Here is a 17057-nt window from a genome sequence, read left to right as displayed (position 1 = left end):
GGTAACTCGAGCAACCTGTGCGCTGGTTCCCCCGCATGAAAGGCTGGATCTGCAGCTTCCCATGCACCTTGTCATCTGCCATTTAGACCCTCACCTGTCCGTACGGACAAGTGAGAGTAAGCCCTTCCAGCCTGTGCAGTGGATTTTTTAAGTGAAGCACAGCTTGTGCAGAACTGGCCCCACCCTTTACACCTGAGGTTTAACTGCCACGGCCTAGCTAGCTAGGGCGGTGACAGTTTTACCCTACTGATGATGTGTTGTTGCAATGGTAATCCTGCTCAGTACGAGAGGAACCGCAGGTTCAGACCCCTAGTGTGTGCGTTTGGCTGAGGAGCCTTGGCGCAAGGCTACCATCTGCGGGCTTATGACTGAATGCCTCTAAGAACCCACCTAGATGCTTGTTGTGCTATTGCATCATCGGTCGCTTGTGATTGACCCAGGAGATGACAGTCTTGTTCAGAATGCATGGGTAAAGGTCTTTCCGAATCTTCATTAGCAAAGATAGGTCTTCCTCATAGGAGAAGGAAAACTCCTGTCTTCAAACTAAAGCTAGTGACACACTGCTAAATGGGCTTGTATGGGATTTCAATTGTATGAGGACAGTCAGGTCGAAAAGAAGCTGCTATACACAAGTGTGTGTCTATTTCTGGATCCCATTTGATTGTTATTTTTTCTTTTGGAAGGATATGGCATACTCAGGATCCTTCCATTTTCTCCTTCAGTTTTCATGCCTATCCCTCAGGACATCTGTGGTGTTGACATTTGTTCAGCCAAGGGAGTCTGAGTGAGTGTATTGACAGCATACTATCACTGATCCCAAATCAACTGCAATCTGATGAGGAGGTGTTCCCCACAGTGGCTGCTCATGCTGTCTTACCTCTTTTTTTCTCTAAAGCTTTGGCTGACCTGAGGACTTTGAGCCTTCAAAACCTTTTGATGCTAGGTAACTAGTTTCTGTCTGGTAAATAAAAGAAGGAAACTATCAGAGCAAATCAGCAAAATGGATCTTTAGACTCTCCCATCAAATAGCTTGGGGTCAGCACCACCCTGCCTTTCTGAAGCCAAGCTGTATTTCTCAGGAGAATAGTGAATGATCCAAGAGCTATCAGGTCAAAATTATTATGGCTACATAACTTTTCACACTTGGTGCTTTGTTTTTGAAATGTCTACTTACATTTCATCACTGTCAGGCTTCACACTGTTAGGTTTCTGAAGCAGGGGTTGCCTGTGGCTGTGTGTTTCTGCAGCATTTAGCATAGCCAGTACTTCACGTGCTGCTGTAAAACCAACACAAATGACAGAGTAAAACAATTTTTGTTGGAACCCAAATACTATTTAAATCTCTTCAAAGCTTTTCTATTAATCAGTGTCCCCCAATATTAGATCAATTAAGATAGCAATAGTTGTCACTGGTCCTGTGCTACAGATAGCTCTAACAAAATAGCAGGATTATGTGATTTCACTTAAGCTGTAGAAAAGGTTCCTGACGTAGCTAAAATTACATCAAATGAGTCACTTGTTTTTAGTATTGTGTTTAGTCTTCTAAACCATTGGGGAGCAGATTTTTCATCTATCTGTACTTTCTATAACCATGCAGTTAACACAGCTACTTCTGTCAGTTTATACCGTGTCCTAGGAGAGACAGAAAGAGTTATGACGTCAACAATGCAGCAGACCTGATCTGACATCTTTGTTCCTAAACACAAGCATTTGGAAACAGCACATTCCTCACTGGTGACTGCCTGATCTGCTGGCCTGTGGGCAATTGGTGAAGGAGAAACCTGGCCACTCAGCCCTGAAAACGGGTAGCTGGCTTATCCCTGAGCAGGGCCAAGCTCATAGGGGTGCTCTGAGGGAGCTTGGCAATAGGCAGTTCTGGAGTATAATATGGATTTAGTGACTGAACGGGACAATGGTATGGATATAGGTGGCTCTGTTCATGCCTTTAAGCATTCGGCATTTGGTTAGATACCTTCGGTTTTGAAATGCTAGCAGTGCCTTATGTAAGTACTCCTGGAAGTCACAGCCAAGTATCACTAACCAGCTACCTCAGATTTTTCACTTTAAAAATTCAGGCATGAATTTATTTTCTTAGATTATGAAAATGTGAACTGTGGCTTTCATCCTTCAAAAGCAAAAGGTTTAATTTCCCATGAAGGAGGCAAAAACTTTAATGTTAGCTGTTTTGGCACCACTATGCCTTCAGCACAGATTTCAGACCAGGGGAGAATCAAACTGTGTGAGAACAAAGCTGTCAGAAAGAGCTAGGTACACAGGACAGTGATACGGAAATAAGCATGTCAATTTGCTAAACTGTTCCAATTCAGAAAAACAGTGTTAAGGAGACTTTTGATTAGCCTAAAACTTCTTCAAGCTGCTTGTGAGCTACTGGCTGCACCTGACATTCCTGCTTTCCGGCTGCAAAGTCTGGTCTCTTTTTAGAAACCCACAGAAAAAACACTGAATTTTTATTTGAGTTTATTGAATTTATTTTAATCTTATTTATTTTCCAAGTGAAATGGCTATGTGGAAACAGAAGTTTGTGTGGTGTTCTCATGGCTCATATAATAATACAAGCACCCTTGAGGAAATTAAATGTGACACAGCATGGGCCAGGCTGTGAGGAATTATGAGTACTTGCAGTCTACAGCCTGGCTTCTCAGCCTCTCCTGCACCAAACATTCATATTCCTTGCTATTTTCCTCCTTTCCATATGAGAGCGGATGACGATGACAGAGGGTGCAAAATGGACGGAAAGGCAGGATTTGTGTGTGTGTCATGCCTGCTCTTTACCTTTTGTTTTACTTTCCTTTGTTAGTGATCTAGAAGAGGGACTCCTGTAAGAATTTTATGTTACCGAGGGCGGATGGTGCACACTGCCGGTACAGTGATATTAACAGGTAAGAGCATATGCAGAAAAGCATTGCAGTATTGGGCTATAAGTGAAGTACATTTATACAGATTTCAAACTCATTTAGACACTGTGAACTGAATTCACAGTGCATGCATTTCAGTTGTAACTGCCAAAATCTATTTTATCTATCTTTGACAGCTGACTTTATGGGGTTTGTGAAGAAAAAATATTGCTGATTAAACTTATTGTCAGGATTGGATTCTATATTTACAGGAAAATGGCTACTGCAGGCACCCTTCTGTTCCTCTGTTCTTACTTTAAGGTCCTAAAACCCCAGGATAAATTGGGAAACATTTGCCACTGTATGTTCTTTCAGTGTAAAGGAAACCTGCCATGTTATTGGTAATTGAACAGAATAGTTCTTTTGAACTATAGTCTTCCCTCAATATGCTGTTTAAGTGTCTTTCAGATGTGGATTGATTTATTCTTCCAGCATTTCTGACCTGGGCAAAATCTTTTTGCTAGTTTATAGGAGATAAATCACAGCTATTCTGTTTAGTTACTTAGTGGCTGACTCTTAATTTCTTTATCCTTTTCTCTGTGTGAATAAAAATATGACCTTATTTTGCTACTTGGGGAGTTAAGAGAATGAAGTTCTATGGAAGGAAAACTAGCAAAAGGAAAAAAAAAGAAAAACCAAGCAACAAATCAATCTTCTTGATGGTTTTGAACTTTTAATGAATTGAAGGATATTAATTTTATATGGATTAATATTTTCACTGTGCATGGAGTCTAATATTACTACTAGAAAAACCAAATTTTGCCATTCTTGTAATCTTGTATTTCAGTTGCTTGCTAGAGTATGGATAATTTAGACTGGAAAATGTATAACTAAAAGGATATAAATATGTATGTATAAACAAAAGGAATGGGAATTTAAATTCTATAATGTTTATAGTTACTAATAAGGAAATAAAGTAGACATAAGATTTTCTTAAATGAATCAGTAGAGGTGAAAGTGAATGCTGCAATTTCTCCCAAGTGCTTTCCAGCCATGAAAACTTGTAGAATGTAGATTTTAACACAGATGCAGCTCTGTTAAGCACTGAGCTAAAACATGCATGGTATTATTGTTCTCAATTGCTAACAGTCCTTGAAGGCTTAGGCTGTTTTTCATTCAGAGTGGCTGAAAGCATTAGGGCAGTTTGGTCACTTTACAACTCAGTAGGAAACCTTCAGATTGAAACAACCTCCCCCATTCAAAAATAATGCTTCTTTCTTTTTTCTTGTCTTCTCCCCTTCTCTCTCTCTATTCCCCCCCCCCCCCCCCCCCCCCAGTATTTCTGCTGTTTCTCAAGAGCTATTCTTATGAATAGTATTATAAAACACTTGCTGAAGCTTTTACTACTAGTTATTGGGGGGGAAGTGTGAAATATCTTTCAGTTTCTTTGCCTTTGAATATCTGCCAGTTCCTTTAATCTCAGGATCCTTCAAATCCACTAGCCAGCATTAGGCAAATCTGGGGGAAATATGGAGATAAAAGTCTGAACACCTGAAAAAAAAAAAAAGAGCCCCATTGAAAAGAAACACAGTGTTAAGGCCCTCATTGAGAATCAGTGTGTCACTGAACATCTTGTGAGAGGACAGTACCCACACAGTAAAGCTTCACAGCCTGTGGGCACTGGAGCTTCAGCTGGAGCTTTGTACTACCCCAGATCAGTGTTAGTTAAGCCTCTCCTGTGCAGGTTCTTTGCTCTTTGTGGTTTTAGTATAATTCAATTAAAATTCTGTCAGTCACAAAATACAAATTGAAAAAAATGCATCTGGATTTATTTTGATGCTCTTAGAACAAATGGCTCTCCTGCTTCTGACGGGAATCTACCTGCTGTCTTGCTTCTTTCCCTCACCAAAGGGTTGAGCTTAAACATTTCTTACCCACAAGTTCAAAAACCAGTGTGGAGATAGTCTAAACTTTCATTCGCCCTCCTATTTTTAGTTTCTTCTGGAAGTGATTCGGAGAAAACTCCAGGAACAAACTCACCAACAGTTGACCAGCAGGTATTCTGTATTGCGGCGCCGGGAGACACGGGGGATAGCTCCTCCTGACGTGTGTCCCCGAATTGCTATACAGGTCATCCTTATATGGTCACTGAGCATGTTACAACATTTTCCAAAAAGTTTCCGGCATGCAGACAAAAATGTGGTGGTCTTTAAGGGTCGTTTACTTTTCCCAACAAGCTTAATTAACATTACAGACATAGCAATCATCCTGGCCTTCTACTTATCAGTTAGTTTAACTGCTCTCATCCTGGACATCAGCTAGTCCGGGATACTCCCTAGTAGATTCTTACACCAGCTTAAGGGGTTTATTAACACCTCAAGCATAGCAATCATCCTGTCCATTTACTTATTAGTTAGTTTATCTGTGCCTACCCTGAACATCTGCTAGTCCCAGATACTCCCCATCCCCGGGTCCTGTCCTATTCAGCTTTTCTCACACCTTTTGTACTGAGGTCCTGAGGGCCTGAAACTATGTCAACTACCTTCAAGCATAGCAGTTATTTTCCATTACAAAGCCATCAAACTTAACATTACTTAGAACTGATTACATTTTGTACTTTTGTGCCTCCTTGTTTCAGAAGGAATCAGAGAAATGGCCCTCTGTATACTGCCCATCACCCTGTAAATACCTCTCCAGATTCCAGGTCAGGAGTGAAGTTATTTTCTGGTATCTCTAGTTTTCTCGCCATATTTCAATATGTTCCTTTTCATTTGCACTCTTATTCTCACCAGTGCTTAAAAATATCTTAAACTCTAGTGCAAAAGCACAATATCCTCTCCTATTCTAATCTCCCTCAGAAAACTCCTCTTTTATAGCATTTAGAAAGACAAGTCAATAGCAGTAGAGAATCATCATTATGACTGTGCACACTGGTGGTTCTTGCTTCTTGCTGTCCTTTTGATCTTCCTGTACACCTCTCGCAGATCCGTGCTTCCTAGTAAAGGTCCTTGGGACATGGACCAGACCTTTGTGTTTTGTACATAGCTGTGTTTCTGTTCCCTGTCTGGATGTCTTGACCAAAGGCAACTCTGAGCCTGTCAAACTGTATTTTGTTTTATTTAATCAAGAATCTTATTCAGAGATAGCAAATCTCTGTTACAGGCCTGAGATTCTCTCTGCGTACTTGATGCAGAGTTGACCAATGTACAGGGGGGTTGTACAGGGAGGTTGTACAAGGGGGTTAGAGGAATTTGCTTGCTTAAACAAAAGTATTGTCTGTTGTAAATGCCTGCTAAGCAGAACAAAGGCACCTGGTCCTATTGATAAGGAAAAGCAGACACTTGGTCCTATTGATAAGCAGCTATTGATAAGGAAATGCAGGCACTTGATCCTATTGATAAGCAGCTATTGATAAGGAAAAGCAGACACCTGAATCTACTGATAAGGGGGAGAAGCAGATGGTTTATGGCTGGGATACCGACCAAACCCTAAGGCCATATGTGAAGACTGAAAGGTGAAAAGTGCAAGAAGAGGAAGACTCATTTACTTCATCTTGAAGACCCCTACCCACAGGAGGAAGACTCAGTTACTTCATCTTGAGACCCCTGCCCATGACCAGAGGGGGCACTGCGCAGGTGCAGAGGACCTTCTGGCTCATTATAATACGAAGCGGGGATAGGACATGAATATGTATAGGCGTGTTGTGCAACCTTATGAATATATATAATATTCGAGAATAAATGTAGAGGGAAACAACACTGAGGTACGCATGACTTTGAGGAATTATCCCCGTGCGTCTCAGCGCTGAATAAAAAGCATACCTACTTTACAACTTTAACGAGTTGTGGAGTCAATCCGCGCATCATACTCTTCATGCCAGGCCAACTTTGCTCACACAAATATTCACGAAGCTCAAATAAAAAGAGCTATAAACACAGAAGAAATGGTTTTCAGAAAGATGAAAATAAGCTTTTCTTAATGTTTACTTTCTTTCTTGTTGACAAGGTTAACCTGTTTTTATTCCAAAAATGAGAAAAATATAACTGATCTGTTATTCCTCAGCAGAGCAGATTAGTCAGTGAGCTAAGCACCACACAATGAAATGAAACAATTTAAAGAAAGCCACTAAAGGTAAAAACATTTGTGTAATCAACAACAATGTTCCCTTCAGTACAGCCATCACAAGAAAGCTGGCTTTGTTTATTTTTACTGACTACAAAGTAGAATAGAAACTTTTTACATAAATCCTTAGGTGCTGATACAGGAAGATGGCTGTGTAACCTGAGCTGTCTGACCCTGGCAAAGTAGCAGACTGTAAGCTCACTGCCTAAAGAAACTATTACAAAAACCAGTGCTGGTAGGAGAACTTGCTGTTTTTGTAATGCTTATCAGATTAAAGGACTGAAATAATTGAAGCAATATGAGCTGTACATACAAGCAGGGGAGTAAAAGGAAAAATTGCTTGTGAAGTGTGCCATGGCCTCTCTTAGAGAGCCTCTCATCAATCTTCCAATTCATCCTGTGAAATAGCTGGCGTGGTGTGTGCTCTGCAGGCAGACGAGCAACATCATTCATACAGCTGTGCTATCTAGAGCACTTGGCCTTGGTAGCTCCTAGCCAGCTTCCCGAGCTTTGGCAGAATCATTTGCAGATGTTTGACACATAGAGGTCGGACAGAAATTCATAAGAAGAGGTAGGAAGTTAATATATATATATACTTATTTTACAGTGTCTTTATCAGATTCCAAAGTCCATCTCTGTGGATCTAGTAGGAAATTATATATGCACATTGCATTACAATTCCTGAAAATAAGTTATATATCCCAGAAATTAAGTAAAGAAGCCCTTCCTGCTTTATTTGTTCATAAGACTTCCAATTTGCTTGTGAAAAGCCCTGAGTTATCACTGCTAGGGCTGAGGTCCTTATCCACAGAACACAGGACATGTTTCACTCTTCAAAGAGCCTTTTACCTGCCTGAACAGTGGCTTAGATGTCCTTGTCCTAGATGAGTCTCTGTGTTCATGTCCCTTGGCTCTCTTAGGTCACTGCAGGTTTGCCAATAGCAAAAGAAGTAATGACTTTCTTATGTTAACAGTGTCTACTGGAAAGGGACTGCAATGAAACCCCTCACTTCTTGCACACTGACAGACAGCCTCCAGATGGGTGGTGGGATTAGCTCCTACTGAGAAGGGACTAATGAGAAATGAGAAGATTTCATTGAAGGAAGGAAGCTGGAGACAGCCCAGACATGTTCTTTATGTATAAATTGCATGCTCTCTTACTAGTTGTGGTTTAACTCATTCTCTGTGCCTGGCTGCTCTGCAGCCTCTGGTGCTCTAATTCGTTGCTGCTGCTGGACATCTCAGCAGCCTCGCAGAGGCATAAGTCTGGAGTAGCATCCTTCTCAATGCCACACATTTACTGGGGGTGGTTGACTAACTTTCACATCAAGAGCTTTTGCCCACGGAGCAGTTGCACAGAATACTCCCCAGTGCTCTTCAGCATTGATATTAGTGTGGTAGGAAAGTTGCTTGGGATTAATGCCAGCACATGAGAGTCCAGAATTTAGACCAAAAACCTTTCTCATTGTTTCTAAGGACTAAACCTGTCCCCGTAGAAATCAGTGGAAGTAGATGTGGGCCTAAGCATACGTTTATAGGATAAGAGAAAAGCAAATCAGTGACAGACAACAAATGTTTTAACAAGAGAATCTATTTTTTCCTTTTTTCCCACATGTTATGCAATGTATGGTGGAGCACTGTATTTGCTGCCAAAGGCGGAAAGTCTGGGGAAGCTATTCATTTTCCTCCACATTTAAACAAACACTTTCTCATAACCATGACCAAGAAAGGAAGCAGAAGTACTCAGCAAACTTCTATTAAGTGTTCTAACTCAATGTTTATGTTCTGTTCCTGAAAAATATACTGACTGTATTGATAGCATAGTAGCGTTCAGCTCCTGCAGTCTGATGTGGGAGAGGGCTTACAGAATATTTTTTACCTTGTATGGAAACTTAATTTTGTTTTCAAAATACCTGCAGCTCGGAACAGTCTGAGCCATTCTGAGGCAAAATTTGTGGCCTTCAAAGAAAGTTCATACCACTCCCACAGGGTAATCCTGTCTGGGAGAAAAAACCTAGTAGTGTCCAGAGATAGGACTCCTGAGGAAATTTATCGCTTCCCCTAACTTTCTAGCATTTTGGTAATGTGGTTGTAAGAGGTCTTATGAGCACCAAGGATACTCCTATAGGAATGTAATTTCTTTCAACCAGAATACTGTCTTAGATTAATTCCAAATCACTATGCAATGCCACTGCTAGCTAAGGTTTTACAGATTTGCATTTAATGGATAAATCTGTGATTTCACTTGCTAATCTGGAAGCTCCTTAAGATAAACACCAATGTTTACAAAATTGTACTCAATTTGTACTCAAATTGAAATTACAAAATTGTACTCAAATTGTCAATCAAACACAATGTTTACAAAATTTCCGTAAGTCTGTATTTTCAGGTATCATGCCAGAAGTTCTTACTTTGGGAAATGTAAATCAGTTTTTAAATATGTGATTGCAAAGATAATTTTGTCTTGAGAAGCAAAAATATTTAAATTTTGTTTACATTTTATTCTCAGCTTATTCATTTTGAACATTTCATGCTACAGTTCCCTTGTATGTAAGTAAACTACTATTAGTTAAGGATGAGCTGCAGCTTTCAAATGCAATTTCCAAAGAAAGAGGAAAAATAATGAACTATGGTATATTTTAAAAATAAATCTAAAAGACTTGAACAAAATATTTTGATTTCTTTCCAGAACTTATCATCCGAATTATTGAAATAGTAGCCCTGCTGCCACAGAAAGATAAGTCATAAGCTGCATCGTGTGGCAGATCTTGTATTTTTAATGAATAGAGTTGTCATTTTGTGGCTTGGTTTTCTTCAGGGAAGTCCACATCTTTTGCACAGTTGAAACAAAATGTTTTGCTTTTACTTATTACCTGCCTTGAAATAAATTATGTTAATTATAATAATGAAAAAAAGAGGAATTGTGAAAAATACTTTATGGCAAGGAGTGGCTCACTGTTTCTTATTTTGGTGGTAATGATAGGATATGATGCTTTCATTTGTGTCTGTCATTAACCTCACCAAACGCAGTGATGCAGTGGAACATCAGAGGTTTAGGATGAAAAACTGTTGCAGTGATGCCTGGATTCATCTTTGCTGTCCTCTTCACTGTCATATTCTCATCACTACTGCAAAACTAAATAAATCTCAGAAGCACAGTCACTGTTTTTTGGTAAGGGTCAAATTCTTCTATTTCCCCTACACTGTATATTTTGAGTGACTCATTTCACTAGTGTTTATCTAGTAGTGAAAAGTAGAATCTTATTCAAAATGACATTTTTTCCTCTTTCAGAGATTTGCACCTGAAGCAGTGTTTCTATCAGGAGTGTAAGGAAGTGCCAGGGTCGCACGAGAGCAAGAGTAGAGGGTCAGGATCACCTCTTTCGATCTGCTGGTCAAGCTTCTTTTGATGCAGCCTAGGTTATGGTTGCCTTTTAAAGCTGTTACTATGTATTTTTTTTACACTACCAGATTCAGATTTGTCTAAAATACAATTTTTGCTGCTTGTGTACCACAACAGTTTACAGAAATAGTTATGGCTATCTCTCCAGTCTGTCATGGGAATACTTAGTGCTGTCCATCAGTCTGAATATCTCTGAGGGACTAATACAAGGGATAAGCTATATCCGCCCTATGAACTTTGCTACCATGCAGGGAGTACAGTAATGTGCAGCAAGAGCTCAGTGAAGATACAGGTTATCTGTGTGGTCAAATGAAGTAAATAGATAACCTCTGGATTCAAGAATATTTGTTCTGATGTTTTAAGGACCATATTCTCCCTAACTCTGTGAGCTGAATTCAGTTTTACATTGGAAATGAGAGGAGATTCAGGTCATTTGTGCTCAGAAATGACAGGTATAAAAAGGAAAACAACAAAGGGTCTTGACAATTATTTCTTGGCAAATCCAACTTCCTGTTAGAAGCAAACACACACACATGGGTTTGTTTGTTTTTTTTTTTTTTTCAAAATGATGCAGATGTCTCCTCACACCATAACCTAGGGAGATGCAGATGGACTCATGTTTTGAGAAAAAAACAACAGGCAGCCAGTTTTGAGAGGAAAAACAGGCTTTGATATTTTGTGGCTGTTATATTTTGACACACGACTGCAGATGCAGTCAGCCCTGCCACAACAGAGGGAGAGGCGGGTAGCCCTGCACAAGCACTTCACCCTGAATCAACATCACAGCCAGTGGTGGTGTGAGTCAGTGTGCTCTGCTGTGCATGGGTGGGACAGAGGGAGTGGACAGCAGCCATGGGCCGGGTGTGGTGAGACCTGGCCATCACCTCTGTCCCCATAGTTGGGCTGCCAGGATAGCAGGAGGCAATACTCAGACACAGCCAGAGACCTGTGATGTGGAGGATTTAGCATGGGCCAGGAGCACACGTCTCACTCGGCCTGCTTTTCTGTTTGAATTGGCTTCTTCAGGGAAAAGAAAAATTTCCATCTCACAAATTGATTTATGGCTGCAGTGCAGAGCCTAGCAATAAAATACCTGTCGAAATGTAGGGTGGAAAGCTGGAGCGATGAACCAGAGATAGATGCTGAGTACCTTAGTGGCTCAAGATCTCAGTTTCACAAGAAAGGTTTCCAGCAGTGCCATTAGTTCCCATATACAAGCAGGGGTTTAATTATCCTTTCTTCTGGTTTTCTGTCATTTTTGTCTAATTGGCTAATTTTTAATGGCTCAATATAGCAAAGAGTCAGAATTCCTCTTTGCAATTTCTACCACTGTCATCATAGAATCAATCATAGAATAGTTAGGGTTGGAAAGGACCTTAAGATCATCTAGTTCTCACCCCCTGCCTTGGGCAGGGACACCTCACACTAAACCAAGGCTCTGTCCAGCCTGGCCTTGAACACCACCAGGGATGCAGCATTCACTACTTCCCTGGGCAACCCATTCCAGTGCCTCACCACCCTTACAGTAAAGAACTTCTTCCTTATATCCAATCTAAACTTCTCCTGTTTAAGTTTTAACCCATTACCCCTTGTCCTATCACTACAGTCCCTAGTGAATAGTCCCTCTCCAGCATCCTTATAGCCCCCATTCAGATACTGGAATTATTTTTGTTGTGATAATTTTTTATAATTAATTATTGATTTATTTATGGGCATAAATAAAACACAGTCCCTGACCAAAATAGTCCATAATACAACATAAGGGATAATTTACATTATCTATTAATCTTTGTCAGATTAATTCAGATGCAAACCAGGTACAAAATATTTATTTTAATTTGAAAAGGCATTACAAGCTTTCCTTCATGACCAGGAATCAGCAAACTGTCAAACAAGGGTTTATTCCACTTGCTAAAGCAAGGATTACATGTTTCAACATTTCTAACCAGGAAAGAATTTTGTCTTCTTTTGAAATTCCCTGTACTGTTGGTGACACCAGGCAATATTTGCACCAATGTAAAAGAGTATAAGGGAGATCAGAGAAAGGGAGAAAAGGGTTTAGTCAGTATCAGTTCTGAACAGCAGGAGAAGAGAGGCTGTTACTTCATCGCTGGAGTAGATACTACTGTATGTGACCCCTGAAAGACTCCTTAAGTCTTTTATCCAAACAGGCAGTGAAAACTCTTGTATCTCTGTATCTCTATAGCTACAGCGGTCAGGCATCTTTCCAAATGATAGTCTCTTGGCACAAAGTGTGGCCACCTTGTATGTCAGCTGGGTTTCTGCCTTGTAAAAGGAGAGGTGGTAAACTCCACTAATACCTTATCAGGGAACAAGATGGATCAGTGTACCTTAGCACTCCTACCCTCAGTGTTCTAAGGGTTTTCTGTAATATGGCAGGTCATATTCCTACTGGAAAAGAAGACTTGTTATGCCTCTGCTTCTCACAATGCTTTTATTGTCCTGGGCAGTGATTTTACTTCTTTAAATGTTTTCCCCTAAAAACAGGTAGATAATTCACAGCAGAAAATGGTTGGTTGAACCAAAGTGTTCAATATTAATGAAATGGTTAAAGATCTGAAACTATTCAGGGAAATAGGCCTGTTTGCATGCAGTGTTGTAGAGAAGGACACTTTCCTGACGCCTTTCACATCCTAGATGCAGGATTTGTTTCTTTCAGATGGTTGGTTAGTGAGGCTGCTGAGCTGGGTCCTGTTCAAGCTCCAGCTGACCGGAATGATAAGGTTAGTGCCCTTCAGTACAGTTTAAAGTTTCTCATCAAGACTTGCCCTTCTTCCAGAAGATGTTACTGATCCCTAAAACTTGGTTCCATAGCTGTTCATAAAATCTGTGCTAAACACCATTCAATTAGAGAAAAAAAAGGCAACTCAAACAACTCTTAGCAGTACTTAAACTAACCTAGATTATTTTGAAATATCTGTCTTAAGAACCTGTGGATTATATCAACAAACATAAGGAGATGGTAATGTAGAAGTCAGATTATGACAGAAACCTTTTCATCCAGTTGATGTGCAGCCAAAAGAAGACAAGTGGCTTCTTTTCCAAGGCCTTATGGTACTGTCTGAGAAGTAAGGCTTCTCTGAAACCAAAGATAGGCAGAAAAAAAAAGAACAATTTAATTTGAAATATAATTTAGAGTTTAATTTAATGCTGAGATGGAATTCTGAGAAGCATGATAGTAATATAGCTGAGGGAGGGTGAGATAAATAAGCTTGCACTAATGGCAGCACTAATAAGGATCCTGTTTTCAGCGCCTGAAGTAGTGTGGTTAGAACTGGCTCAATTATGTCTGTGCTGTACTATGGCATGCAGTGCAGATAAATTCAAAAAAGTTGTGTCTGAAGGCTAGCTTTCATGGCAACAAAATATTTGACATGATTCTGGATGTGCTCATGGGGAATTTTCAGAAATTCTTCTTTTCAACTTGCAAGGAAATACATAGCTTTCTTTTAGTTACTTAGAAGAGAGTTTCAAAGAATAACACACAAGGATGTGAGTCTCACTTCAAAAGCTGCTACAGTTTTCATGATAATGTAAGAGCATATTCTGTTGTGTAGTGCACCGGATTGGAAGTTAATAGAGCTGCTTTCTAACATTTCATCTCTTGGAGTGTTATTCCTCTTTTACCACTAGTCTGATAGGAACTAACAATCTTAATCTACAAAACAGCCTTGTATTACAGATATTGCACAGTCCTAAATACAGTGGGAACACATCATTCAAGAGCTATTGTAAGACATAAATGATATTAAACAATAGCTTGAGAAGTCACTTTTCAGTTTTATGGTGGGAAAATAAATTCCACAGGTGTGGCATTCAGCTGTGCATATGAAGGCTCTGGAAGCTTTAAAAATGCTAGTTGTTTTAAAGCTGTTACTTCACTGTGAACTTGCAGGCGTTTCAGATAAAATGCTTTATTCTTTGAAGGTGTGTGTGCATGGATATAATTGGTCAAGCGTGTACAAAAGCCTACCTACAGAACTTGCCTCTGTACACATTTAGGGAAACAGAGAAATTGTTTCTATAAATAATAATAAAATGTACAAATAGTGTAGAAAATTACAAACATTGTGAAATGTAGACTGAAAATTTCAACCCGGTACTAGATACAAATTGACTTGGAATTCCAAGATCGGGCATAAACTTATTTTTGCCTTTCTAGATTTATATAAGCCACTCTAGATCTCAACTAATTTCCTCTGAGTTCTCAGAGCTGTATTTATATTTGGTTCATTTGGCCTACTCAAGCATCCTTTTCTACTGCTAGTGCCTAAGTTTGATTTTCAAATTGAGTCCTCTTTTGGGGGTGCTCAGCACATCAGTCCCTTGAGGGCTAAATTTGCAAAGCATGGGATCATTTGTTACTATTAACTGCCTTTAGAGTATATTGTAGTATGAGTTAAATGGTAGATTTCCCAAAGCTTCCTAAAGAGCCATTTCCTACTTGGGGCCAGGGCACATGCGTTGCTATCTGTTTAATAAAGTGACAGAAGGAACAGCCATAGTCAAATACCAGAAGAGGAATGATTATCTAGCCAGATAATTTGAACATCTTAAAAAATTGACTCCACAGCACAGTAAAGCAGAATTAGGTTTTCTTCCAGACATTAAAAATGTTAATGAGAAGTCACTATAAATTTTAATCGGTACATGTTCAAATCAACCCAACTGTAAACTTCTTTTGGTGAAATTCTGAAGGTCTACTTTAGTCCTACCTAAATGATTTTTGTCCTGATATTGTGCTGCTTTTGCAATTCCTTTGTTTTAATACCAGCAAAGTAGGAGGCTGGGCAGCCATTATTCTTTGCAGTAGAAGCTGAAAAGATCAAGAAGGACTCTCAATGATATCTTTAGGAAATAAATAGGCTACTGACTGAGTTCAGGAGTAATGGGAGGTGAGTTATTTCATAACTAGCTTGGATAATTTCCACAAGTTGATTAGAGACAAATGATAGTGTTCTGAAGCAATAGCAGAGAAAGCACAAATAGCAAATTATTATAATGAAAGCTTTTGTAGGCAAAGCCTTTCTTTATAGCTGTTAAAAATGGGCAAAAAGGCAAAGTGACAAGTATAAATATGTTTTGTTTTTTTCTTTGAAGCAATGCCCAGTGTTACTTGAGCTTCATTTGTTCAAGTAAGTAGGAATATAGTGATACAAATGTAGCTGGTGGTTGCTGTTATTAGATAAGAGATGTTTTCTTATCCCTGAGAGTATGCAGTTAAATGTAATGCATTTATAGCCAGGTTGTGTGAAATGCTGAGCTTCCTCAGCTCCCATTAACTGCCAGGGCAACTGGAGGGGCTCAGTACCTCCCAAGCAGTGCACAGCACCTAAGAGTAAAGGGTCTTATTATCTGAACTCTTCACCTATACACTTTCTTTTGAGATGTCCTGATCCTCAGTTCCATTTAAATCACTGTTTAGCATCTTTGGGATCACTCTCCTGTAACCCTTGTTAGGCTTGAAAATAAAGATCTTCCCCTCTTTCAAAAATTGATCAAATGCTATGGAACTGTGTCTAAAATGGTCGCTCGATGCCATTATGTGAATGTAGAAATCCCAGTAAATGGTGACCTTATCGAACCACACCTGCATACATTGCACGGAGGTAATAAAGAGAGATAAAGACAATTTCAGCACTCAATAGAAAATGCTCAGTAAAAATTAAACAGTTCCAGATGCTGGACAACCTCCCCTTGAACTTAACATTTTTGCAGTACTGAAGTATTGGGCAAGCCCTCTAACCAGCCTGGATCTGAGTGTCTTGAGCATGGCCATCCTGGAATTATCTAAGAGATTTTTTTTCTCCTTCAAAGGAGGTTTCCTTTAAAATGGCAACCAGCATTTTTGAATTTATTAATATGGACCCTGAGATAAGGCTGGAAAATGCATAGAAGTCAAAGTCAGATTTAAAGAGCCACTGTACAAGGTTATAAAAGTTAAATACAAATACTAAGTACGCATATAAATATACTCCTTATACATAATGCACAAATAAATGCACCTTGCAAAGCAGGGCTCTGGCAATCTGTGTTTATTAAAGAGGCACTTAAAATTGGGATCACATTGTGAGAAGCATTTGTTGAAGTTATTTTTCCTAGATTTTGTGATCTCAGTTTGACATGACTTCTTCAGCTGCTAACAACCTTGCAATCCCCCCAGCTAGCACAGAGTACTTTTCATCCCCACTGCCACAGCATCCAAGCACTGCACACTAAGCTCCATGTAAGAAATTCCTTACTAGTGATAATTTCATTAGCATTCATTAGGAGGAGTTTCTCCGTGGTTACTACTTACCAAATTGAAATCAGTAAGAAACTAGCTCTTCATTATTTTAGGGCTGGTTGTGTAGCACAATCACCCATTCTTAACTTCTGGATGTTACTGCATACTCTAGATACATCCAATTACAGAGCAGCTCTTAACATACTTTAAGAAAACATGCCCGAGGGTTCGTTCATCCTTGCCTTAAAAGTTTCTAGATTTGTGCTGAACCTCAGCTTTGACCTTCTCTGAATTGAAACAAGAGATAGTGACTTCAAAGTTAATACATTTTCTGGGTAAACAGAGTACATGACCAAGTTTGTATTAGCACATAATATAACATTTTTTTAAATAGTTAATTCCAATATTATTTTGTTTTATTTATTAGTGT

At 39.4% G+C, this 17057-nt stretch overlaps 1 protein-coding gene across 1 annotated transcript in view; it reads right to left on the bottom strand.

Annotated features, from left to right (window-relative positions):
• The window catches only part of PDE5A (phosphodiesterase 5A), a 114152-nt gene that overhangs the window by 63081 nt on the left and 34014 nt on the right, over positions 1-17057 (bottom strand). Inside the window, exon 2 of the mRNA XM_061443749.1 lies at positions 1175-1277. Within this exon, the coding sequence (XP_061299733.1) occupies positions 1175-1257 (83 nt within the window). The 5' untranslated portion in view covers positions 1258-1277. The remainder of the gene's footprint in view (positions 1-1174; positions 1278-17057) is intronic.

The sequence above is a fragment of the Pezoporus flaviventris genome, unplaced genomic scaffold, assembly GCF_033815535.1.
Source record: "Pezoporus flaviventris isolate CSIRO_AGI_PZ_B2104156 unplaced genomic scaffold, CSIRO_AGI_Pfla_v1 ptg000002l, whole genome shotgun sequence".
Classification (NCBI taxonomy): domain Eukaryota; kingdom Metazoa; phylum Chordata; class Aves; order Psittaciformes; family Psittacidae; genus Pezoporus; species Pezoporus flaviventris.
Note: the sequence above shows the minus strand (reverse complement) of the source record. Positions and strands in the feature narration are given on the sequence as shown.